The 25,717-nt window shown below is 30.5% G+C and overlaps 1 protein-coding gene and 1 long non-coding RNA gene across 4 annotated transcripts; both read left to right on the forward strand.

Annotated features, from left to right (window-relative positions):
* Positions 1–1,553: 1,553 nt before the first annotated feature.
* On the forward strand, positions 1,554–3,880 carry LOC111717865 (uncharacterized). Its single transcript, XR_002768939.1, has 3 exons — positions 1,554–1,695; positions 3,179–3,219; positions 3,798–3,880. It is a non-coding gene; the product is annotated as an uncharacterized LOC111717865 (long non-coding RNA).
* A 2,995-nt stretch (positions 3,881–6,875) lies between these two features.
* On the forward strand, positions 6,876–24,053 carry LOC111717874 (uncharacterized). 3 transcript variants are annotated; one of them, XM_023493332.1, is made up of 20 exons: positions 6,876–6,976; positions 7,034–7,069; positions 7,652–7,905; positions 8,483–8,532; positions 9,814–9,901; positions 10,426–10,467; positions 11,365–11,437; positions 11,864–11,925; positions 12,896–12,926; positions 13,379–13,475; positions 14,825–14,886; positions 16,351–16,438; positions 16,729–16,812; positions 17,445–17,526; positions 18,211–18,274; positions 18,981–19,045; positions 19,103–19,129; positions 19,426–19,531; positions 22,997–23,123; positions 23,765–24,053. In XM_023493332.1, exons 8-20 carry the CDS (start codon positions 11,873–11,875, stop codon positions 23,941–23,943), a joined length of 1,065 nt encoding a protein of 354 aa, XP_023349100.1. In that variant the 5' UTR covers positions 6,876–6,976; positions 7,034–7,069; positions 7,652–7,905; positions 8,483–8,532; positions 9,814–9,901; positions 10,426–10,467; positions 11,365–11,437; positions 11,864–11,872; the 3' UTR covers positions 23,944–24,053. The 3 variants fall into 3 exon arrangements, with proteins under 3 accessions (XP_023349100.1, XP_023349101.1, XP_023349102.1); XM_023493333.1 differs by lacking the exon at positions 12,896–12,926; XM_023493334.1 differs by lacking the exons at positions 6,876–6,976; positions 7,034–7,069; positions 7,652–7,905; ... (2 more) ...; positions 10,426–10,467; positions 11,365–11,437 and having other exon boundaries at positions 11,862–11,925; positions 12,896–13,068.
* Positions 24,054–25,717: the final 1,664 nt, after the last annotated feature.

The raw sequence follows: 25,717 nt of genomic DNA on the forward strand, positions 1-25,717 counted from the left end.
AATACTCTGTGGTTTAAACGTCTCATTTTCCTCACATGTAACCTATTACAGTAAAAATGACGTAACTTCACCCTTTCCCGGTACACAAACATAAAGACTGCAAATTCAGGGCAAAATATATTTTTGCAAACTTTTTCCGGGCATCCGTTAAACGATGTGGAACTTTTAAAACATAAATTTGGATTTTAATGATTTTTTTGGGGTTTTTTGCTGAGTTGGGCAGGGGCTAGGTTTTTACTTCCCGTCTACAGCGAGTAATGGAGGCCATTTTCTATCTATCTATCTATCGAAGTCTCTATCTATTCATTTATCTATCTATCTACTTATTTATCTATCTATCTATCTATCTATCTATCTATCTATCTATCTATCTATCTATTCTATCTATCTATCTATCCATCTTATTGGTATTAAAGTGTTAATTATCATTTTCCAGTGGAGTACTTAGTGTCCTGAGTGTTAATTGCCATCCCTCCGTCGCCGATTGAGTAATACATATTCGGAGTGTTAATTAAGTTCCCTCCGATTGAGTAATACATATTCGGAGTGTTAATTAACTTCCCTCCGTTGGAGTGCTACTAGTTGGAGTGTTGATTATCTAACCTCCGATAATGTGCTACATAGTCGGAGTGTTAATTATCTACCCTCCACACGTGGATTTAACGGTTCTGTCAATATTCCAGAAAGTTGTGACTTTCGATCACAATTTGACCCATTAAACATAATTTTTTTGCCTTTTTCTTGGATACTTTTTTTGTCGGCATATACGTTTTTTTGAATTTTTTTGAATGAAAAAATATAAACAAATCTGTAAGGTAAAAGATTGTTGAATAGAGCAAAACATGTTTGGTTTCAAACAGAAGAATAAAAAATGTGTATTCCCTTCGCAAGAGATAATTTCCCTCTGCTGGCAGATGGATTTGAAAATACTACTGCAAACTTCAATCTCTGAAGATATCGTGGATTTTTTGTCTTTAAAACATGACATTTCCCTGAATTCATGGATAACATTTTGCCTCTTTGAGTAATTTTTTCTATATTGATTATTAATAAATTGTATAACTTACTTTTAGTAATATATATTTCCAATGCCAACAGTAAATGAATCGTTATGCAAGAAATTAATTGTGACTGGAAAAAAAATTTCCAAGAACCCCTTAAATGTCGTCTTCTTTGTTGAAATAAAAAAATGTGGTTTTAATATTGGTCACAGGAGGGAGGGAACCTCCGGACGCCATGAGCCTCCGCCACACTGTAAACACACATGGGGAATGGAAATGGAAATGGAAATGGGTTCCCTTTAAATGAGAATCATTTTCCGACTTTCAAGGATATCCCTTTCCTTAATTTCAGAATATGATTCCTTTTCATTACAGAAAACATTTTCTTAATTTAGGAAATATTCTGTCATTATCGGAATTTGAATCTGTATTTTATGTATAAGAACTCAATTCCGATATAAAAAGAATATAATTCTAAAATAAGAAAACTATTCCGAAATTCGCGGAATTTAATTTCAAGTGAACGGAACTCATCCCTGAATTAGATCCAAGATGGCCACTGGCCAGTACAGCTCATTTTTCGGTCGGTGAAACATCTTTTAATTTCTAGACTATATTTAAAAGAATCTTTATACTTATTAAATTAATGTTTGCAAGATCGGTTTGGATAACAAATCAACACTTCAAGTCACTGGTACGATATAAATTCAAAATTTATTGCGGGTATGTTTGATAAATAACGCAATATATGAGATCCGGATTTGGATGAGGATCCATTTTTTTCCAGTCCGGAGCCAGGATCCGGATCCGCATCCGCATCAAAATTAAATGGATTCTAAGCACTGGTCTAAAGTCATCAACATTTGGTCGGGAAACTCAGTTTAGACACCCCACATGGACCTATCACAAAGATTTTGAAAAATGTCCGAAAAATGCGGAAAAAAGGGGAAAAATTATTTTTCCTACATTTGCTGTTTGATTCAAAAACTAGATCACAATTCAGGTCTGCATGCAAAAAATCAGAGAGAAATCTCTATTAGAAGGCTTCTTTGGCCTTTAGGAGGGGGAAAATGCGGGAAGGGGGGGGGAAATGGTATAAGGAGAGGGGGAAATGCATTATAGAATCCAGAATTGAGTTTCCTGACCCAATGTTTATTACTTTAGACACCCCACATAGGCCTAACGCAAAGTTTTTGAAAAAATGATCGGAAAATGCGGGAAAAATTAGGGGAAAAATATTTTTCTCTCACTTTGGTTTTTGATTCAAAAACTAGATTACAATTCAAGTCTGCATGCAAAAAATCAGAGAGAAATCTCTGGTAATTAAGTCAGAAGGCTTCTTTGGCCTTTAGGAGGGGGAAAATGCGGGAAAGGGGGGGGGAAATGGTATAAGGAGAGGGGGGAAATGCATTATAGAATCCAGAATTGAGTTTCCCGACCCAATGTTTATGACTTTAGACACCCCACATAGACCTATAACGCAAAGTTTTTGAAAAAAATGACCGGAAAATGCGGGAAAAATCAGGGGGGGAAATATTTTTCTCTCACTTTTTTGATTCAAACACTAGATCCCAATTCAGAATTGAGTTTCCCGACCCAATGTTGATGACTTTCGACACCCCACTTGGACCTAACACAAAGTTTTTTAAAAAAAGTCTTAAAAATGCAGGAAAAATTATTTTTCCCCCACTTTGGTTTTTGATTAAAAAACTAGATCACAATTCAGGCCTGCATGCCAAAAATCATTCAATACTCTTCAAAAGAGTAAGGACAAACTCCTGATGATGCCAAAGTTTTTGGCGAAATATATTGAGAAGAAAATGATATAATTCTAGTGCTAGAGAGTAGGGTTGGGATTTGTTTAAAAACGATCTAAAGTTTATGCCAAAAATCAGAGAGATATCTCTAAAAACAAAGTCATTAGAACCCCCCCCCCCCTTTTTATGTAAATATTCTGTCTAATTATATTTTTTTTCAACCGAGTATTTATTTTGACAAAGTTTTTTCTTAATCTTGTCAGGAAATGAGCTAAGAATATTTTTTATAAGTGAGGAGTGAAAACTGCTCAATCTTCTTATCTCTTACCTCATAATCCGCATTCCCTTTTTAAAAGAAACAAAAAAAGCCCTGTAATACCTCTAAGAGAACAGAAAATTTATGTCAAATTGTTGTTTAAGTCTGAGCTGAGCTCTGAGAAGATCTGAGCTGGGAATCGAAGGTAAAATTTGATTTTTTTAAATTAGTAAACATGAAGTAATTAATAATTTCTTATGAGATTTCTACTGCATTTTTAACCTGAGCTGAAACCTTTAGAATGTGATATCCTTAATCACGATCGGTTAATTTATCTGGAGAATAATTTAACAAGAGGAGAACAAGCATTATTTAATCTTGAGATTAAGAAAATGAGTAGATCAAGCATTAATTCCGATATCCACTATTCAAGAGTTCCCAGCTCTGGATTTCTATTTTCTTTTTATTTAATTAAACGGCGTTACATATTCTACAAACTTGTAGTTTTTACCTTTTCTCTATCATGGTATAAAACTGTGTTTATACCGTTACTAAGAACTGAATTTTTAACCACGATCTTTTTTTATTTAATTAAACAGGTTTGGGGGAAAAAGCTATATATATGTCTCTACGAAACTAATGAGCTATAAAACCAAATATTTGAAATAAACCTATTCTTATCTTGTTATCCTTTATTCCACTGCACTTTGCTGAATTTGTCATCTAAAATCTAAAGCGCCAGATTTAAAAACTGTTTTTATGGCACAACTTTTTTATATTTAGATGTTTACCGCTGAGGCTGTGCCAACCTGGTCGACTTAGATGGTTTCTAATCGAAAATTCAGAATATATATTTTAATTAATCTTTAAGATTAGCTCATCCTGAACCTGGACTGGACTAGATCCTGGACCCTGGACTGGATAGGATCCTGGATACTGGACTGAAGCGGACCCTGGACTGGAAAGAATCCAGAACCCTGGCATGGACAGGACCGTGGACCGGACCCTGAACTGGACCGTGGACTGGCATGGATAGGATCCAGGACCCTGGACTGGACTGGACCCGAACTGGGAAGGATCCAGGACCCTGGAGTGGACCCGCCCATGAACTGGAAAACGGGAATTTAGATTTCTAAAGATAGGAAAAGAGTTCCTTTAATATCGGAATTCAATTCCGATATTTTAAGAATTGAAAACTATGACCGGAATTCAGTTCTGATATTTTAAGAATTAAAAATTAGGATCGGAATTCAGTTCCGATATTTTAAGAAAGGAAATCTAGGATCGGAATACAATTCCGATATTTTAAGAATTAGATTCTATTTTAATTCTATTTGAATAATTGAGACGGAATCAAGTTCTGGATTTCGAGAAACTCTTTTCCTTTAATTTCGGAAAATGCTTCCATGAAATATCGGAATCTGGTTCCTATATTCACGCACGAATGCCTTTTTTTCCGCGAATATCGGAACTAGTTTCTGTAGTTTTCCCGATTTGTGTTTACAGTGCATGCAGACATGAGCCTTGCAGATTTTCTAGGCAGACTGAGCCTCCGCTATACAGCAAAGCCTACTAACAAATCTCAATTTATACATGTATTATAGATTTTTTTTTCATTTTTATCAACATAGTGGAACAAGAATTTTACTTAGGATTAGTGTTGCTTATTGATTTTCATTATTTGGTTGATAAAGTGGTTTATGGGATTTACAATAAAACATTTCTTACGCAGCACTGAATTGAACAATTGGTTTATTTTGTTTTAATCATTGATCAAGATGTACCTTGCAGCGTAGGACTGCATCCAACTCTTGGTGTTGAAAAACCTGGGTTGGTGTGTTCAGAGCCCCTGCGAGGCACGGACGTGTGGGGAGCTGACTGCTACTTTCATCCCCTATCGACGTCGAACCTATTTTTTTCCCAAAGAAAATGTTCAAAAATCCGCGAATTTTTCATCAAAAAATCCGAAACTTTTTGAAAATCATTAGTTTCCTACAAACCAGTCCCAAGGAAGGAGGCAAGAAAATGGCTTTTCCGATGTTTTCAAAGGATGAAACTTCAGTAATGATTGTATGGAATTTCTGCATTCTTGTGTCATCTGTATTTTTTTTTCCTTTTCAAATTATTTAATGAATTATTCAAAAACTATATTCATAACATCTCATCCTTTGTGGGTAACCCTGTATTTACACGAATAAATTCACGAGTTTTCTAAAACCATCTTATATTAGAGAAAATAAAGCCAAAAAATTAAAACACATGTAAATGCAGGTCACACAATATTAGTATACAGGGTTACTTACAAAGGATGAGGCTTCAGAGACGACTGCAACGAAATTTATACTGTCTGTTTTTTTATAGTCACGATTCCCTTCACAACTGTAAACTTGTTTTTTTTATCAAAAAAAATATTACATTACTATATCTAAGGCAAAAGATTTTATTTAAAAAGAAAGAGCGGCTATGTACGGTAGTTAAACTGAGTATGCAGTGGTGTGGAAAAATTCTTCAGGATTCATTTGAGACAATAAAACTTTTCCATGATGTATGATTACTGAGTTTGATTGCAAAGTCGATTATCAAAATCATGAATTCGGGTGGCTAAGTTTTTTTAAAATTTTTAAATAACTAGGACGGAAAATAAAGTAAAAATTATACAGTAAACTAATCAGATGTTTAGGAACATATTTCTCAAAAGAAATTTGTCAATAAATCAATGCTAGAATCAGTTATTTCGTTTTCTTTATTATATTGAATCTCTTATTTTCTATGAATTTGTTTGCAATTTCCTACAAAATCTTCAAATGTCGTCTTCTCAATAATAATTCCAGAAAATCTGCAGAAAATCTTTGTGAATAATAAAAAACCAGAATAATGAGAAAATAGAAACTAATAATTGAAATAGATTTTTTATTTTCGAGGATAAGATTAATTTTTATTTTCTCAACCTGTTCCTAAACAACTAATTTGTTTTCTGTAGAATTTTGATATTTTGCCCCTTGGATCCTGATTCGTGGATCCGCATATTTTTTGGGATCTGAATCCGGATCCAGAAAACCAAAATCTTGCGGATCCTAAGCACTGGAAGAAATAATTAAAGAACAAATATTTCTGCAATTTCTGGTATTAAAGAGGTGGTACGTGCTTTGTATGCAGAAATTGTTACATTTGAATCCACCTTTTTTAACTTTGTTTTAACAGTTTAAAAATTTTGTTCTGCATTTAATTTTTCTTATAAAAACAATAAATAAAAATGTATTTTTATTTTATTTTATCAGTTCTCAAATTATTCATAAATTAAGGATAATTTATTAAAAAAAAGTTCTGCTTTACTCTTTTCCAAAACTTCTTTTTTTTATTACGTTTCAATATTTACAGTGTAGCTGTAGAATGACATTAAATCATGACAATATTTGAAAAAATTTAAATATTCTATGACCTATTTGAATATGTCAGAGGATGTAGCAAAATTTAAAGTTAAAGGATTTTGAAATAATTTGTTTTTGCATAAACCTAAAATACTAAAATGATGTTTTTGAAATACCAAATATAATAGTGTGAGCTGAACAAAAGGAATAATACTCGAAAGAGGGAAAGGCAAGTTGGCAAGGAAAACACTCTCTTCTACCAGACACAGATAGATGATAACTTCTTGAAAAAAGTATATTTCAGTAACGAGGTTTCCTACAAAATACAAATTGTTATTGGCGTACATGCATATAAATAATAATAGTTAATAAAGATTAAACAGTTGAAGGGTTTTTTATTATCAATAAATGAGTATTGGAATTCTAGGTTTTGTAGGTTTAGTAGGATTGGAGATTTTAGGTTTAGTAGGTTTAGCAGGATTGGGAAATAATAATTTTAGTTTAGAACTTGAAATATTGGTTCCTTATCTTGGGAACTATATTCATCCCTCCCAGTATTGTATACTCTCTCTGTTTGGAGAATTGAATCAAGGGGTAATATTTTTTACTAAAAAACGAAAAAATTCAGATTCTTATTTTCACTATTTTTAGGATATGATGGCTGCAAAGCAGATTCTTAAAACCAAGGTTGTATTCACACTTACTGATAACGGAATGATACAGATATTTAGTTGTTTAATGAAATGATTATATGGAACTCTTTATAACTGTTCCCGAACATTCATGGATATCTATTTATTTTTGTAATTAGTGAGATTTACGTATGTTAGTAAAAAAAACCATGAAAAATAGTGAAGACGACATTTCATACATTCTTTAGATAGCTCAAAATCTGGGGTACACATAGAATAAATTCATCCTTACTTTTCATGTTGTCACAACATTTTGTAAATCTAAGAAACAAATTGTTTTTTTTCTTTTTTTAACAATTTGTTGAATTTGTTTAATCTTTGTAACTTTGTAAGATACTAGAAACCGGCGTTGCCAAATCAAGTCAAATCAAAATATTTATTAGGCTACAAGTTTTTACAATGTACATACACCATAATGATAATTAAAAATAACAAACAATTATTAATATATTTTGGCCGGGGAGCTACTCCTCCCTAAAATTTTCCTCCAATTTGGTTCAGCTGTTTGTCCAACTATGGCTAGAAAATATATATTGGTGAAGAGCTTTATATAAAAATATGGATATTTTGTATGCAGATTATTCTGAATGAAGACGACACCCGCGGACTGAAACGAGGAGATGGATTAGATACTTGTCATCTTACTATAACAAATGATAAAAATAATCAGGAATTTTAAAAATTTTCAGTTTTGTGAAAAATCACAATTTACGACATTTTCAAGAAAATTTCAACTAATTTATAAAAAATGAAAGTTTTATATTTTGCGAACAACTTACTTTTGCTATGATTTCAGACTAGAATTAAGAATAGTTTGTGTCTTTCAAGAAGGTAATTCATTGTTTACAACTATTTTACAGTTAAGTTAAGGGAAGTTTACTTTACCAAAGGTTCCCCACGACCAATTTGATCTGCAAAACATCCAGAGCGAGATATGTTTTTTTAGCAAAATTGGTCAACGGAACTCCGTGGTATAAATTATATAAATTATATTTTCAATTTCTCAAAAAAGTAGTTTTACATAATGTCAGATCGTTTATCAAGATAAAATGCGCGAATTATTTCCCGAAAACTTCACAGAGCGGGTGTTTATTTTACTCAAATGTCCCAAGGGACGTTATGTCCCTCTGTTGGTGAAATCATAGGTCAGTAATGATGGTCAAAAGGTGGTAATAATTGTTTACATCTTCTGTCTATTTTTTTTAAAGAAAAGAAAAATTATATTTTATTTGCACATTAGTCACACTGATCCTTAAAGATTGAAAGTTCTTAAAGCAAAAAAAATCGATAAGAATTTTATCACTTCTAGAAAAAAAAGCTAAAAAACAATTTATACTTTGCAAATAATAAATGTCATCATTAAAACTACTGTTTATTCAAAGTATTTTTAAGTATTTATATTTTCTAGGAGGTCTGATTGCGTATTCATAAATATAATCGAGGGACAAGGAGAATCAGGTTTTTGATTTATTAAATTAATAATTGCGCGCTCAAATACCCGGTTTTGCCCGTGGAATCCCTAAAGTAGCTGCAGCCACATACTCTTCATGGTGTCTCACGAAACATTTTGTGAATATAAACTAAACAAATGCAGCAACTTATTGAACATTTCATAGAAGATCATTAAGTTGTCTTTTAACTGTCACGTTTGTGGGACACCTTGTTTCGCTATTTATTTTTGTTACAATTTAATAAGTTTTTCGGGTTGGCAACTTGGTATACATTTGGCTTAGGGGACAATTATGAAATCCATTAAAACACCTGCAAACCACCCCGCTTATCATTGAAGTACACTTTGACCCCTAGAAGTATGAGTTCGCTGACTGTACAATTCTTGGTGATTTTGCGTTTATAAGCTCAATGTTTATTTACTTATAAATGGGACAAACACACACAATCATACTCAAAAACAGACACAAGACCAAAGGAGTTATGTGCATGCCGCGTTAACTTACAAGAGGGCCTGTTACAGCCACGGCGCTCGGTCCTAGCCGCAGCGATCGACCCAGACAGTGTCTTAACTGAGCCTAACCCTAACATTTGTAATAATTTCTTCCTTTCCTTTAATCCAACGCGGCAAGCGCATGTAACTCCTTTGGACAAACAAAAAACTCCTAAATCTTGAAAAGATGACATTTATTGTTCTTGTGTTGTTATTAATCTATTAGAAAAACATACACGCAATCACATAAAAAACACGAGGCTTAGCTTTATTTATCATTTGAAATGTCAAAGTTCATGTATCGTTTGTACTACGTAGCATTGCTAATTGTTTTAGTTCGTTTTTAGTTCATTTTCAGTTCGTTTTCAGATCGTTTTCAGTTCGTTTTCAGTTCGTTTTCAGTTTGTTTTTAGTTCGTTTTAAGTTCGGTTTCAGATCGTTTTCAGTTCGGTTTCAATTAGTTTTCAGTACGTTTTCAGTTAGTTTTTTGGTTTGTTTTGTGTAGTGGTTGCTAATCGTTTTTAAAACAATAGATAAAACTATCGTTTTTCGTTTCATTTGTTTTTTTTTTAAAACTACCATTTCCTTTTTGGAAGAAAACGATCGTTTTTGAAAACGAACCTTTCGCTTTAAACTTTCGAAAAAGGAAAAAAGATTGTTGTTTAAAACGTAAAACTATCGTTTAAAAAAAATTCCCTTATAAGCGATTAACTTTTTATCCTTCTTTTTATTTTTGCGAAAACCCTATAGAGAGTGTTTTTTGCGATCTGATTTCAGTATAAAAAACTTATCATTAGGATACAATGAATCAACATTGGAAGTTGTGATAAAAGGAAATTTAAGTTTTCTGAATCTTTTTTTCCCTGGTTGCGGAGAAACTTACAGGTGAGTGAGATGAAGGAATAATTTCTCTTTATTAATAGTTTTTTTTTAACTAAATAAAGCTAGTTTAAAAGCATCAAAGATTAGATTAGAATATCAGCACATTTTTACTACATTTTTTAAGCATATTCAGTTTATATATATATATACATATATATATATATATATATATATTCATAGATTTTTGCTTGAGACTATGCAGAGATCTTAAAATCACAGTGCAGTATGTCCCACAAAAGCCTAAAAGAGTTATGCACGCTTGCCGCGTTTATACAAGTAAGAGAGACATAATTATATAAATAATGGTTGGGTAAGGCTAAGAGTTAAGACACTTTCTGAGCCGATCGCTGAGGCTAGGAAATACTATGGGGGGCCGAGCGCTGCAACTAGGGCAGACTAGAGGGCAGATTACCGCGGCTGTAACAGGCTCTCTTTCTTGTAATTCAACCCAAAATGCGCTATAACTCCTTTGGGCTTCTGGCTGTGGCTGTATATCTAATGCAATCTTATTTGATTTTTTTGTTCAGATCTGTTTGCATTTACAATCATGATCATAATCGTACAACAAGGTGAGAATGTATTTTTTTGAAAGGGATCGAGATGGGGATGAACTAAAAGTAAAATTTAAAACACTCTCTTACAGATTTCATGATTTGATTTAACAGAACTTATAACCAAATTTGTGTACTGTCCATGAGCCTAGTGTTTTGATGTTTTTATGTTTTAGAAAAGAAATAAAAAGTTGAAACAAAAAAGGTGGATTCATAAAGATCCATAATTTCAGGTTTCGTACTGTCGTCGCCGTATATATCAATGCAATGAAAACGATATTTCTCCTAAGCATTAAAACAGTTTTGATATACAAAAACATTAAATTAACAAGAAGTTGTCAATCAACTGCTTCTCTTAGATTTCTTTTAAATTTGTAAGTCGCCTTCATGGTGTTAATAAAAACGCCATCCACTGTATTATAAAGTTTCCCATTTAAATTAAAAAGTTTGAAATAAGAGAATTATAATTTCATTGCTCCCAAGATTTTTACTGTTTCATAGAGTTGAATTATATCTGCTGTATTCAAATTCGGATTAATTTAATCTTTATTTGATATCTGGTGAAGTGCCAATCAGATATCCCAAGAACATCCAATTAGAAGCTAGGGAATTTTGGATTAAAATAATTAGAAGCTAGGAAATTTTGTGGTAAACATATTGGAAGCTAGGGAATCTTACATAAAATCAGAAGCTGGGAAATTTCGGGTTAAACCAATAAAAAGCTAAGGAATATTGTGTTAAACCAATTAGAAGCTAGGGAATATTGTATAATTATAAGCTATGGGAATTTTGCGTTAAACCAATGAGAGAATCAAGAAAGTGGAGATATCCTTCGCAATAGAAAGGCAAAACAGAAATGATCAGTTGGACAATTTAGAATTGTTTCTAATCTTAATCTTTACCAAATATTTTCAGGAATTCTCATGTTGAAATCAAACATTTATGTCAAATTCAAGGAGTGCCCAGGGATAGAGTGGACTCCTTGAAGGTAAAAAAAAGTAAAAGATCAACAAGTTTTTATTTTTCTCTAACTAAAAACCCCGCATAAAAAAATGATGGAATTTAAAATAAATATGCAATATTATCACATTTTTTGATGCGGCATGAATTACAAAAAAATAAGTGTAATAATTGTGCAAAAAAAACATCTGTGATTAGAAAATATGTATATTTCTACTTCACATTCATTTATATCACAACAGATAGTTTTGATGAAAGTTTTTCTCTTAATTTTTTAAAATTTTGAATCTATCTGGTGTTTCAAGAGACTTAACATGCTAATCTTTAGAAGTCTGAATTTTTTTTAATTTTAGTGCGTTTTATACCAGTTCTCTATTAGTTAGATAAATAAATACATAATATAAAATGGGAATGAATCAAATGCTTTAATTTCAAATCACATCTACATATTTAGTCTGGAGATATGAAAGATATAAAACTAAACATCAATCATTTCCCAATGTTTTGGTATTACAGGTAAGAAGGGGTTTATATTTTCATGATAAATAATCCCCCCCATCTCCTCTAAAATCTGTTCTTTCTGTGTTAAAAGACAGTAAGCGTAATGTAATGCAAAAATGGCAATACCCCATTCGCAATGATACCCTTGAAACCTTTATCTGATCAATAATGTGGAATAAATTGTTGTTTTTCCAGGTTTATAGTTTATTTGAAAATTGCTCTTGGTTTTTCAGAAGTAAATAATCTTTTTACAAAAAAATAAAAATTGTTAGGACAATGCATGTAAATGTATCATTGTGAATTGGAGTACTTTTTAAATTTTGCAAAATATCTTTCTAGAAGGGTTGAAGGGTATGGTTGTGAATGGAGGATGATATAAAATTGTATTCATAATCTCTTCAACATCTAGAAGTTTTGATGCTTTTCATTTTATTATCTATATAATAAAACACCCAACAAGCTGGCCTGACATTTTTAGTAGACACTCATGGGTGGCAGGGGGGTGTTATAGGCTAAAAAAAAACATTTCTTTTTAAATGTTTTTGCAACGGGCAACACTGGGCCCTTCATTAGAGGTCTAATATGAGACCATAGGAATAATAAAACCCTTTTTTTAAATGCATAGTGAGGTTTTCTAAATCAGCATGCATAATTTCTTAAAAGGGGTTGTCTAAATCAGTTTACAGTTCCTTTAAAGGGATTACCTACAGCTAGACTTAGTATTTGAGCCAGTGCACCTTCCTGCATGCATGCCCGCAGGTGTGCTACACCACAACCTGCTTAGAAGGCGTCAAAACCTGCTTTGAGGGGGAGCGCGTGAAGGATTTCAAAGATCGATTTTGCGCTCTTAATTAGGAATTATACAGCGTAAAAACATCCTGTAGGTCTCAAATGATTTTTAAGTTGTCACAAATACTGCACTCTCCGCTCAACTTCCATATCCAGCCAGACCAGCCTTTAACTATCCATAAAAATAACTATCTAGGAGTTCCTACAACGGATCAGACAGTGAGGGGGTAGAAATTCCTTTTGGACCTTCTTATTCTACATTTTATATATTTGCTGAAAAGTTTGGATTTGAATTTACTTTATACGAAGAATGGGAGTGTACAGTTGAAAATGAAACATCATATAGCCAAGAGTGTCAACAAATTATAAGTATTTATTTGTTGGATAGAAATTTTTTTTTTGAGAAAAAAATGTTTACATTTTTAGTTTTGTAAAATCAAATATTTTATCTGATGTTTTTGAAAGAAAGATAATAGAAAATCGATTAATGTAAATCTTCTTTTTATCTAATGTTTTCAAAAGAAAGATTATAGAACAAAGCTTTGATCTTGAAATGAAATTGGCACTTTTTTATCCTTAAAATTTTTCATTTAGACAAAATTGGCACTTATTAATTTGAAGATCAATGCTTCAGACGTCATAAAATATGTTTTTTTTATTCATATGATCCTTTTTTCAGATGGGGAGGTTTTTATGTATATCCAACATGCCAGGAAAAAATAGTTATTTCACCCAACTAACCCTGATTCCAATTATTAACTCAGCAGTCGTTATAAGTAAGTATGAATAAAGCTTCTTGATCCAAAGTTTAATGTTTAATTCCAATGGTTTGGTTTTAGATAGTTTTCTGCTTAAATGTGTTTTAGGATCCAAATTAGACAAACTGAGTCTAAAACTAAAGGACGAAAAGTTCTGACTTAAATTTTAAGGTTTAGCTTAAATGACATTTCTCACTAAATTTAAACCTGTATTTTAACCCTGGGGTTAAATAATTAACTTGTCGATTTTTGCGAGTTAAAAAAAACCTGGAAACCCCGCATTCAATTGTGAGATATTGCATTCATAAAAATGATTCAATCTGACTATTTGAGTTTATAAATCTTTTCCCATTTTCTTGAATAACTAAAGACATCGTGTAATCCAAAATATATTTGAAAATTTGAAATTGAAATTATGAAATGGAACAGCTGATGTTGTGTAATCTCTGTAGATTCACAATTGTTGTAATTCTGATTGGTTGAAATTTCTCTCAGGAAATTTAAATTTAAATTTCACTATTTTTCAGAACTTTTCAGTTGTAACTTAGATTTCGCACATTCTTTAGTTTTTGACTCTGTATGAGATTGTTTATTTTAAACATGTGTTTTTCTTACTTAATGCCAAATTTTGACCCAGACAGAATTATAGGAAAAAATGATCAAAAAAACATTATAAAAAGATTGGTTTGGGATCTTTTTTTTGATTTACAATTTATCTAAGGATAAAAGTTTTGCAAATTTTAATAAAATAAAAACAGTTGTGAAATCTTGAAAATTTTATTAGAATGTTTCATCAACTGATCCATAACAATTATTAACTCCATAATATCTACAATCTAGTTCCCAGCGGTAATTTACTAGGCAGCATTTTGCCATGTAACAATTGACAAAGTTGCCATGGTTCAATTTGCCAGTTAACACTTTGCCATGAAACAAGTTTGCAAAGGGACTCTTTTGCCAGGGGGACCAATTTGCCTGGGGACTTAATTGTCAGGGGACCAACTTGTCTGGGGTCTAAATTGCAAGGGGAACAGTTTGCCAGGTGACCAATTTGGCAAAATTTTCTTCAGACAAAATTGACACCTGGCAATATTGTGAATTGGCATATTATTAACCTAGCAAATTAGTCACTTGGTAACGTAGACACATGGCAAAGAGTCAACTGGCAAAGTGATATTTTGTTACCTGTATTGTTTTAAATTTTTTTTCTTAAAAATGAACTTAAAGCTAAAAAAATCATAGTTTTTAAGAAAAAAAAACACAGATTAAAACTAACAAATTTTTAATTTTGCAAAACAAAAAACAAAACAAAGTTTGTGATATCCTCATGACTTAAGTTTTAAGTAAGATTTCCTTCTTATGTTTAGTGTGCCCCCTGCCGGCCAAAATAACAAACTTGCTTCAAATAATCAACATTTTCACATACCAGGTTTAATTTAATTCAATTTTAATTTTTCAGGATACAATTGAAATGTAGAATAATAGATGTAGTTTTAAAATATTAAGTGAATTTTTATGTCTGTTCTTAAGAACATATTTTAATGACTTATACCTTTGGTAAAATAAACGTAATGATTAATTTTCGGTAAAATTTAAATGGTTTTTTTAATTTACATTATATATGTCAAATTATGGCTATGAAATTTTCAGTAAAATACAGCCTATGGCTGTTCTTTTCTACAAATCAAAATTTATGGTTGTTGTTTTGTAAAAATAAAGTTTATGGCTTTTGTTTTAGAGAGTTAACAACTAGGTCTTGAGAGGCACTTCTTAAAGAAATCAGAGATACAGGGTGAGAGAGAGAAAAGTACAAACTAGAAAAACTTTAGCCAGGGGTGTATATGGGGAAAACCTCTTAACACACATGGAAAAGAAAAACGGGACTAAAAGAAACATTAAAGGCCTGCATTACTCTTTTAAAGCTGCATTAACCTGGAGAATGGAGAGTTTATACCTAGCTGGATCCAGATTTTGCTTTAAATATACTCATTAATAACAAGCCTGCTTAGCTATTATTAAGTATCCGAACTCGTCTGAAAGACAGTTATCCTTTTGATTGAATCTTGTTCTTTGAGTAAGCCACAAGGGAGCTCAGAGCCGTCAGATTCTTGCACAACTCTCTTCAGTTTCTTGTGGCTGAACAGAACCCTGTGTGGAATAACATGACAGTACATCTTACTTGGGAAAAAAAGAAAATAATATTGCAGAGAAGGAGGGGTTTCTCTCTCTCTCTCTCTCTCTCTCTCTCTCTCTCTCTCTCTCTCTCTTCCCAGAAACATGGAAAATGAAAAAAAAGAAAGTAGAACCCTGATAGGTTGTGCACCATTCACTATGATACCAGTTACTCTGCCGGCTGCAATGAAAAGATTGCAGTAGACGAGGCCATATTTTTAAGCACTGTGTCTGAGATGAACTTACAAGAATCAAGAATTCTTTTGTCAAAATATCCACTCCATTCCTAACCTAACTTATACCATATCTCGTTATTAAGGCCGAATTCTGAAAATGGATATCCTCAGAGTTTTCAAACCCTGCTTAGTGCAGTGACTTTTATTTTTTCCACCCTGTAAGAATATAATAAATATGTCTCCTGAGCTTTTCTTGTTAGTGAAGCATAGTCCCTGTGAAAGCTGTATCCTGAAATGCAGGAATGCCTACCCAGACCATACATAAACAAGAAGGAATAATCAGAATATAATCAGAGATTATAATACGTAGATCTAAAAGAGAAGAACAGAAAACAGATATTTAATCAGTTAAAAGAAGATACAATAGCCGGAGAATAACAAATCACTGTACTTTTAAAATTTTGTTTAAAAATTTCTTTATTTAAAAATAAATATTTTGAAAAAATTTTTAAAACCCAACATTTTTTCTTGGAGTAACTATATAGGTCTGGCTCTGTGTTATTGGTGGGACAGCTTTATCAATTGGAACCTTTTATACTTTGATAGTCATAGACTCTAAACTCTGCTCATATGGTAAACTTAAAAATAAAACTGTTGATAAAATTTCAAGCCACCCCTGAATCAAAGAGCACTGTTTCAGTTTTTCATTAGAACCCTGTAAACCTTTTATTACGGAAGGGAAACGATGAAGAAATTATTGATTTTCTATTTAAAACTGTTAGTTTTCTAAAAAAAAGTTAAAAACGAGGAACAAATGACATACTTCCCCAAACGTTTTACTTTTACCCTATATAATAATGTTATTTATGTACACCCCCCCCCCTCAGGACTCTTATAGGGTTAAATAGATTAACTGTTCCCAGAACGAATTATCAGTCTCACTGATGTTGTTCTGCATTTCTATGGATGCTACTTTTCTGAGCCGTTTCACGCCAATATAAGAAAAGGTAATTTTCAAGTAATCCTTTCTGCAAACTTGGCAATGTCTGATTCACAATTTAAAAAGATAATTACAAATGTCAACACTTCTTCTCAGAGTTACACCCTAATGAAAAGAGTTTGGGCCCCCAACGTAAATCCAGGGGTATCTAATGAGATGTTTGTGGGAGGTCTCGGATAGTACTCCAATCATGATGACTTCCAAGGATGTAATGCAAGGAAAGTTATTTCAGAAGTGTAAACATCTTTTGTACTGCAGTGTACTGTCTCTGGTCGGTAATGCAAACACAAGACAGATGTCAAAGCCTGACATGGGATCCATCTTTCACATAAAAAATCAATGAAATATTCTGGTCATAGCAAACTATTATGTGAATTATCACAATTATCCAAATTTACTGCTTTTACCCTCCTCGGATACTAAACGAACACTGCATCTATTCTTGTTTACAAATTCTGCCCAGAGAGAACTGGTCTCAATATTTATTCAGAGTATACGCGACAGCAATTAACTTTCCATGCATTACAATCTTGATGACTTCTACCCAAACTTTATACTGTGTACTTTGCTCCTCTTAAACAATTGGGATTTGTATTACAATTTCTATGTATTATGTGATTGCAATTTCTTTTGTTTTAGGGAAAAGATTTGTGCAGTGTTTCCAGTTCTTTTGGTTCCTCTGCACTTTGTTTATTGTTGCAGCCTGGCAATGTGATTTAAGGCAAGAAATCTAATATTTTAAAATATGGTTTTGTTATTGTGATCCATATAAATATAAATAGTAATTTCTGTTTGTTTGGATGTCCAATCATAACGGAGGAACCGATTTGCCTCAAACTTTGATTTGGAAACTTTGTAGAAGAATCGCGAAAGTGTTCTTAACTTGAATCACAAAATATAAGTTGAACTATGTAGAGAAAGTTTAGTTTTCAGGCAAAGCTGGGTTCCCTAGCTGGTATTGTGAAATAGATATTTTATAAACCAAGGTTCATTACTGTAAATAAAAGGTTATTTTTATGATTTGTTCAGTAAAATAAGAACAATTTTTATTGTTTTTTTTTGTTTTTTTTTTGATAACTTGAAACGAATTTGATCAACTAAATCTGTCAAATGCTGTTTCAAAAGAGTTGAGTTTAAGCCACAAACTCAGTGTTTTTAATCCCTATATCTTTGCATTCCTGATGTCATAAACCTTTGATATTTAAAACAATAAATTCTTTTAGAATAACAAGTTGTAGTTTGTAATATAAAAGTTTGTCACAATCAGGTTGTAAATATATAGGGATTAGAAAAATGGATTTTGTGACAAAAACTCAATTCCCATGAATGAAGTTCAGCGACGTAGCTCAACTTTATTTAATTCGTTTCTTGTTTAGAAGGAATCCTTTTATATTTCTTTTTCCAGGGCCTCTGAATATGAGCCAGAAATAACCTCACTCAGCCAGCTGGCAGACCAAACAGATTTTTTGGTAATATTAATGATGACAATGATAATAATGATGGTGATAAAAAGATAACAATGATAACGATGATAACAATGATAATGATGATAATGATGATAATGATAATAATGATGATAATGATGATAATGATGATAATGATGATAATGATGATAATGATGATAATGATGATAATGATGATAATGATGATAATGATGATAATGATGATAATGATGATAATGATGATAATGATGATAATGATGATAATGATGATAATGATGATAATGATGATAATGATGATAATGATGATAATGATGATAATGATGATAATGATGATAATGATGATAATGATGATTAATGATAAAATGATGATAATGATTATAATAATGATAATGATGATAATGATGATAATGATGATAATGATGATAATGATGATAATGATAAAATGATGATAATGATGATAATGATAAAATGATGATAATGACGATAATGATGATAATGATGATAATGATGATAATGATGATAATGATGGTAATGATGATAATGATGAAAATGATGATAATGATGATAATGATGATAATGATGATAATGACGATAATGATGATAATGATGATAATGATGATAATGATGATTATGATGACAATGATGATAATGATTAAAATGATGATAATGATGATAATGATGATAATAATGATAATGATGAAAATGATGATTATGAGGATAATATATTTTTTAGTTCCATCAAACTCAGGATTTTGCTTTTGAAGAGGTGCACAGCCAACAAGAAATAGATAAACTGAAGTAAGATTTGCTAAAAAAAAATCAAAATCTTATGAATTTTTAATTTTGTTAATTCAGGTCCCAGATGAGATATATTGAGCGTGAGTAAGTTGTTTTAATTTATAATTTCTAGGCTAGTATTTATGACTGGGAAAAGTTCTGTAAACTAAACCAAGGTTTTTGAAAAAAAAACAGTAGAGTTCATTAACTAATGGCAAAAATCGTTAATTGGTAAATCATTCCTAGAACAGATTAGCTGTTTATTAAAACAAAATTAATGGCTGAAAACAAAAACGAAACAAAGTTTTTTTCTTGGGAAAGAAGGATTGTTTGTCAGGAATAACGCCTAGCCCTTCCTTGTGTGCTTTTATCGCAATGTTGATAAACTGTTTAAATTACAGTGATGTTATGGATGTTGAAGAGATCATTGCAGAAGGTGCATGCTCTACCGAAGACCTGAATGATATGAAGTTTTATGTTTTTGAGCAGCAATTGATCACTGGAAGGGTACATTCTATTCTATTCTATTTATCATATTCTATTCTATTATACTTTATTCATTTCTATTTTATTTTATTCTTTTATGTTCTATTCTTTTCTTTTATATTCTGTTCTAATCTTTTCAATTGTATTCCATTCTATTCTATTCTATTCTATTCTTTTGTTTTCTATTCTTTTCTATTCTATTCTATTCTATTATATTCCATTCATTTCTATTCTATTCTATTCTATTCATTTATATTTTATTCTATTCTATTCTATTCTTTTGTTTTCTATTCTTTTCTATTCTATTCTATTCTATTATATTCCATTCATTTCTATTCTATTCTATTCTATTCATTTATATTTTATTCTATTATATTCTATTTAATTCTATTCTATTCTATTATAATCTATTTTATTCTTTTCTATTATATTTAATTTAATTCTTTCAAATTCTATTCTATTATTTTTTATATTCTATTTTATTCTTATCTAATTTGTTCTATTATTTTTCACCCTATTCTATACTAATATATTCTATTATTTCCATTCTATTCTTTTCTATTCTATTCTATTGTATATCTAATTTGTTCTATTATTTTTCACCCTATTCTATACTAATATATTCTATTATTTCCATTCTATTCTTTTCTATTCTATTCTATTGTATTCTATTTTGTTTTATTTTATTTTATTCAATTCTATTCTATTTCATTCTTTTCTATTTAATTCTATAATATGTTATCCAATTCTTTTTATTCTATTATATTTGAATCTATTCCATTCTATTATATTTTATTCTTTCTATTCTATTATATTATGTTCAATTCTTTCTATTCTATTATATTCTAGTCTATTTCATTCTGTTATATTTTATTCTTTCTATTCTATTATATTATGTTCAATTCTTTCTATTCTATTATATTCTAATCTACTCCATTCTATTATATTTTATTCTTTTCTATGCTATTTTATTTTGTTCAATTCTTTCTATTCTATTTTATTCTATTTATTTCTATTCTTTTATTTCTATTCTATTTAATTCTATTATATTTTATTCAATTATTTTTATTCTATTATATTCTAATCTATTTTATTCTGTTATATTTTATTCTTTTTATTCTATTATATTCTAATCTATTCAATTCTATTATATTTTATTCTTTCTATTCTATTCTATTCTATTCTATTCTATTATATTCTAATCTATTCCATTCTATTATATTTTATTCTTTTCTATTCTATTATATTCTGGCGTGGGGTCGTTTTCCTGAATTACAACCATGTGCACTTATGTACATTATTAAAATTAATTTTTTAAATAAAAAATAATGTGCAGTTTACAATATTATAATTGAACATTATTTAGTTTAAAAGATAATCTTCTCTCTGATTCAGTGAAATACAAACCATTTCCTAATGGAAAATCTTCTAAGTAGACAATTAACTAATGTTGGTATTTTTCAACAAATATAAGATTAATCACTATCTGGATTAACATGTTTAGTAAAGGATAGAAAAAAAAAATCAATATTTCCGTTAAGGTTTTGTGATAAATGTACAATTCCAACACCTAGTTAAAAAAAAATCAAATGAAAAAGTTGCAATTCCCAAATTAGTCTTGTGTCGTATTTTACCCAGTATTTAAATTAAAGGCGCAGAAAGGTATGAGATGAGCTTCCAAATTGACCCCTGGTTAGGGTTAAATGAAATAGAGGACTTTAGATGCCTTTTACCTTGTGTTTATTTTATTAGCTTACTTGACCAAATTCTACAAGTACTCAGCTTTCTCACAAAACCAAACTTTTCAATAAATTTTTCCTTTTTTTGAGAGGGGAGGGTATTCCATAAATAAATACACTGTAAATATACATCAGCAACATTGTTTAAAATTTGTTTCTTAATCTAATTTTTTTAATATAATATTCAAAAATTATGTTTATTTGAAAACTGAAAATATTTTTTTCCTTTTATTAAGTTTTTTGTAAAAGATATTTTTTTTCAACAAATGAAAGTTGAAAAATTACAAAAATAGTGGAAAAACATATTCATTCATTGTTGATTAAAAATTAACTTATTTTGACATTGATTTGTAATTTTTTTTAATAAATAGCAGAACAGGTAGTTAACTGATTAGTTTAGTTCACTTCTGACTTCAGTGAAAACTACTGTTATAAAAGCTCGACAATTGTGAAGAAACATATCTCAAGAACTGTCGAGGGTGAACCCAGACTGAAACATATTTTCAATAAATGTGGAACTAACATCTACTTTTTTACTCCACAGAGGTTTGGTCCATCAACATCACCGAATTTTAAATCGCTCAACAATTTTGAAGATATGCTGTCCTAGCTGCACCACTGACATATAAAGAAGATAAAAACGAGTTTTTTCAGTGAATGTATTAGTTGTTAGTTTCTTTATTTCCTAATAAATATCACATTTATTGGTAAAACAAGTTAGCATCAATCATCATCAGCACATGAATGAATAGTGTTGTACTTGTGAAATAATACAGTGGTGTGATAATACCAAGACAATGGTTTAAATTTAATTTATATCGAGCTTTATAACAGGCTTTTAAACGACTTCTCTTTAATTACATGTAACCTTGAAATTCAGAAAAAAAGTTTGTTAACAATAAAACTTGAATTAAAAAGTCGTCTCCATTATATTGATATTATCGCCTACTACTGTATCTCATATTATATTATTTATTTGATTTTCAAATCACAATTTAATTATAGTTATATTATAAATTTAATATCAAATACATGGTATTTCATGTTATTAAGTATGAAGTATTTCAAAGAATTTTTATATTTACTGTATGTTATAATTTTTTTCCTCAGTACAAAAAGTATAAATAATCTTTTCTACAGTAAATGCGCCCAAAATGGATGTGATAAATTTAGAACCAGTACAACAAGGGTGGGGCTGTAGGGAAGGAGGGGGGACGGGGATAGGAGAATGTCAAATGCCATTTTGTACTGTTTACGTACTTATTCAATAAATCTTATTTAATTACCAATTTGTTTTTTTCTGTTTGTGTTTTTATTTAATTAACTTCATATATGGATAATTAATGTGGAAGTTTTTTCAAATTAATCAAAAAATCTGATAAGTTTATCCAGAAATCATGATTCGAGAGCTGCCGCATTTGGCCACTAGGTGGTGTCTACTCTAAAATAGAGGTGGCGCGAATATGTATCCTGAAATTGTTATATTTTTATCCACTTTTTCTTAATAATAATGATTTGCATTATTAACAGTTTTAAAAATATTGTTCTGCATTCAGTTTTTCTTATAAAAATAATAAAAAAATGTGGATTTTTTTTATTTTTGCTGTTTTCAAAATATTCATAAATTAGTTATAATTTATTAAGAAAAACCTCTGTGATTCGCTTTTCCAAAAATTCTTTTTTTTTATTACGTTTTAATATTTACAGTGTAACTTACTAATACAAAATAACATTTTTTGCTTGTAAGGTAATAACAAAAGTTACTGAATCCACCGCTACTTTTGTTCCTAAATCTTTGTATGGTTGGTTGTATAAGAGGGATGGAGATTTTATAGAAACTATTTATAGGTTCCTAGCTAAACTTAAAGATTCAGGTAATTTTAAATTCCACATTCACTGCTTGATTTTTTTAAAACATCATTGCAGTGGTTTCTAATGGATATAGGAGGTTATTTTTGAATTTTAAATCTTTTTTATCCTGATTAAAATCCGACACCCCTCTGGAGTTGGGGGGGGGGGGGGGGGATTGGTTTTTGTCATAATATTCCTTTTAAAATGTAGTTGCTTTGAATTTTATGGTGAGAATGTATTTGGAAATCTTTTTGTTTAAAAATTTTCCATCAATTGTATCTTGTATTAATTTATAATGATTTCAGTTTATAATTTATTATCCATTACAAATGTTTTATAGAAGATGTAAAAAACATATACTTTATAGCTTTTTTACAAGAAATTACAACAGATTTATAATAATCCAATTTAGGGCGTTGCAAGCAAGCCCAAGTATTTGTTTTGTCTCTAATTTTTTATAAAATACATAATTTAGAGGTTTTCACAGAAATGGAGAGTAAATATAATCGGATTTTAGAACTTTAATGCAACATTACTTTGAAAAAATACTTAAGCGGCCGAGCCTTATTTGACTTTAACAAGAGGTTTATAGTATAAACTCAATAATGTNACTACTGTTCCTCTCTCAGACTTTACACTAGAGGACCATTTATTTCTATTTTAGGAGTTGACATATTCATTGAACGTGAACACTTTGGAAGAGCTCTTAAAGTTTATGAAACTCAATCAGTACCTCTTCCACTGACTCTAGAGAGCTTTTATTTAACCTTTATTCTGTACACCCTGGGACTAGTGGTTGCAACAACTGTATTTCTTTATGAAATGTATTTCAAGAAAATCTAGAATTTTGGATTATAATAAATACATTTCAAAATGGATATTTTTTCGTTAATGATGTACAATTTGCATAAAGATTTATAATTCACGTTAAAAATTTTTTTTAACACAGTGTGAGTGGGACAATGTGAGAAATTAAAAAAACTGAAATTTTTTTTTTAAAGATTAACAAACATTTAATGGGATCATTGAATGTTGATATAATTTTCCATGAGAAAAACTCAAATATGACATGGTGTCATATTTGAATCAAGAGGAATCTTTTTGTTCATGCTTGATTAGAGCAGAGTAGGATTTATCATACTGTGGGGACAGGGCTGTTTAGTGGAGAGGGAGAACTAGAGATAAATAAATAAACATGGATAGCTGATGTATGCAAAATCACCAAGGTTTGTACAGTCCGCGAACTCATACTTCTAGGGGTCAAAGTGTACTTCAATGATAGGCAGGGTGGTTTGGTGTTTTCATGGATTTCATAATTTAGTGTAAAATAACTCCGGGAATGGAACTATTTGAACAAAAATATTTCACTGAGCAATATCTCATATTGACGAGAACTGAAGAAGGACATGAGAAGGACTAACCTAACAATTGAATTTCTCTCTACAGAACTCATGTACACCACAAGTACTCAATATCATAAAAACAGCCAATGTTCACAACCAACCTAGTTAATCTATATAATAGGAATATCTTTAAAGCATCTCTGTACATTTATATCTTTCAAGATGAAAAATGTTGTCTTAGGTGCAATCTATCTTTATCTATGGAGAACTATAGATAAATAAATAATCTATGGGGAGAACTACTTTGGAAGAACAACCATTGCTGGTATCCTGTATACTATTAAGTCCAGTTTATTTCAAGAACTAGACCAACATCTAACAAGGGCTGGGCAAGTTCCAACTATTTCTAGCCATTTTGTTAACGGTTAGTTCCAACCATTAAAAAAAAGAAAAACTTCAGGTAGCCGTTAGTTTAAAGGTAAGAACCAAAAGGTTATAGTATATAGACTATAGAGTGATGATGTACAATAATCCTTTACTAATTGTACAGGCCATGTACTTCACTTCCAAAGGTCAATCTGTATATTACATTACTCAGGGGTGATTTCTGGAAATATTTAAATGGAGAATTTGTTTTCTATGTAACTTTTAAAATCCACTACTCCTTTATCGTGTGCAGGATTCCATTTTCACAGGAAGACTTACATTTACATCCTTTTTACAGAGCAATATTTCATCATTAATAAACAGTTCTGAGAAAACTTAGTAAAATTCAAGATACAAAACTTGCCAATACACTTGTACTCCGAAAGCATACTGCATATTTGATATTTTGTACTGTATGAATATGCCATAATCTCTTAATATCCTTTATCAGTAAACTATTCCAAGTGTACACTCAGGCTAAAACACACGTAGAGGTAGCTAAGATCCAGTCTCCCTGATAATATCCATAAGTTTCAACATTTTTACTTAATTTTTTTAATTTTTGAGTTTTCATAAACCTAGACTATGCACATTATGTATAGATTAAACTGTACTGCATATCTGTTTGGATTCAGTACCAATGTCCATTTTCTGTACATAATGATTATTTTGTTTTAGTTATTTATTTAGTGACTTCTTTTCCTTTTATTTAATATTTTTAAGACCTTTTTGGTGTTGATGGTTCAGGTTAACTAGTAACAGCTTTCCAAATAACAAATATTATAGTCTACAATTGCCATCACATATTTAACTGTAAGTAATGGCCAATAAAGCTATAAAAATTCAAA

This window comes from Eurytemora carolleeae, unplaced genomic scaffold (genome assembly GCF_000591075.1).
Source record: "Eurytemora carolleeae unplaced genomic scaffold, Eaff_2.0 scaffold456, whole genome shotgun sequence".
NCBI lineage: Eukaryota > Metazoa > Arthropoda > Copepoda > Calanoida > Temoridae > Eurytemora > Eurytemora carolleeae.

Bases quoted from the DNA above. Each gene is read 5' to 3' on its own strand.
- LOC111717874 (XM_023493332.1), top strand. From the start codon at position 11,873: ATGAAAGATATAAAACTAAACATCAATCATTTCCCAATGTTTTGGTAT. The intron at 17,527-18,210 runs GCAAGAAATCTA...TTCTTTTTCCAG, and splicing joins GCCTGGCAATGTGATTTAAG to GGCCTCTGAATATGAGCCAG. The intron at 23,124-23,764 runs GTAATTTTAAAT...TTTCTATTTTAG, and splicing joins AGCTAAACTTAAAGATTCAG to GAGTTGACATATTCATTGAA.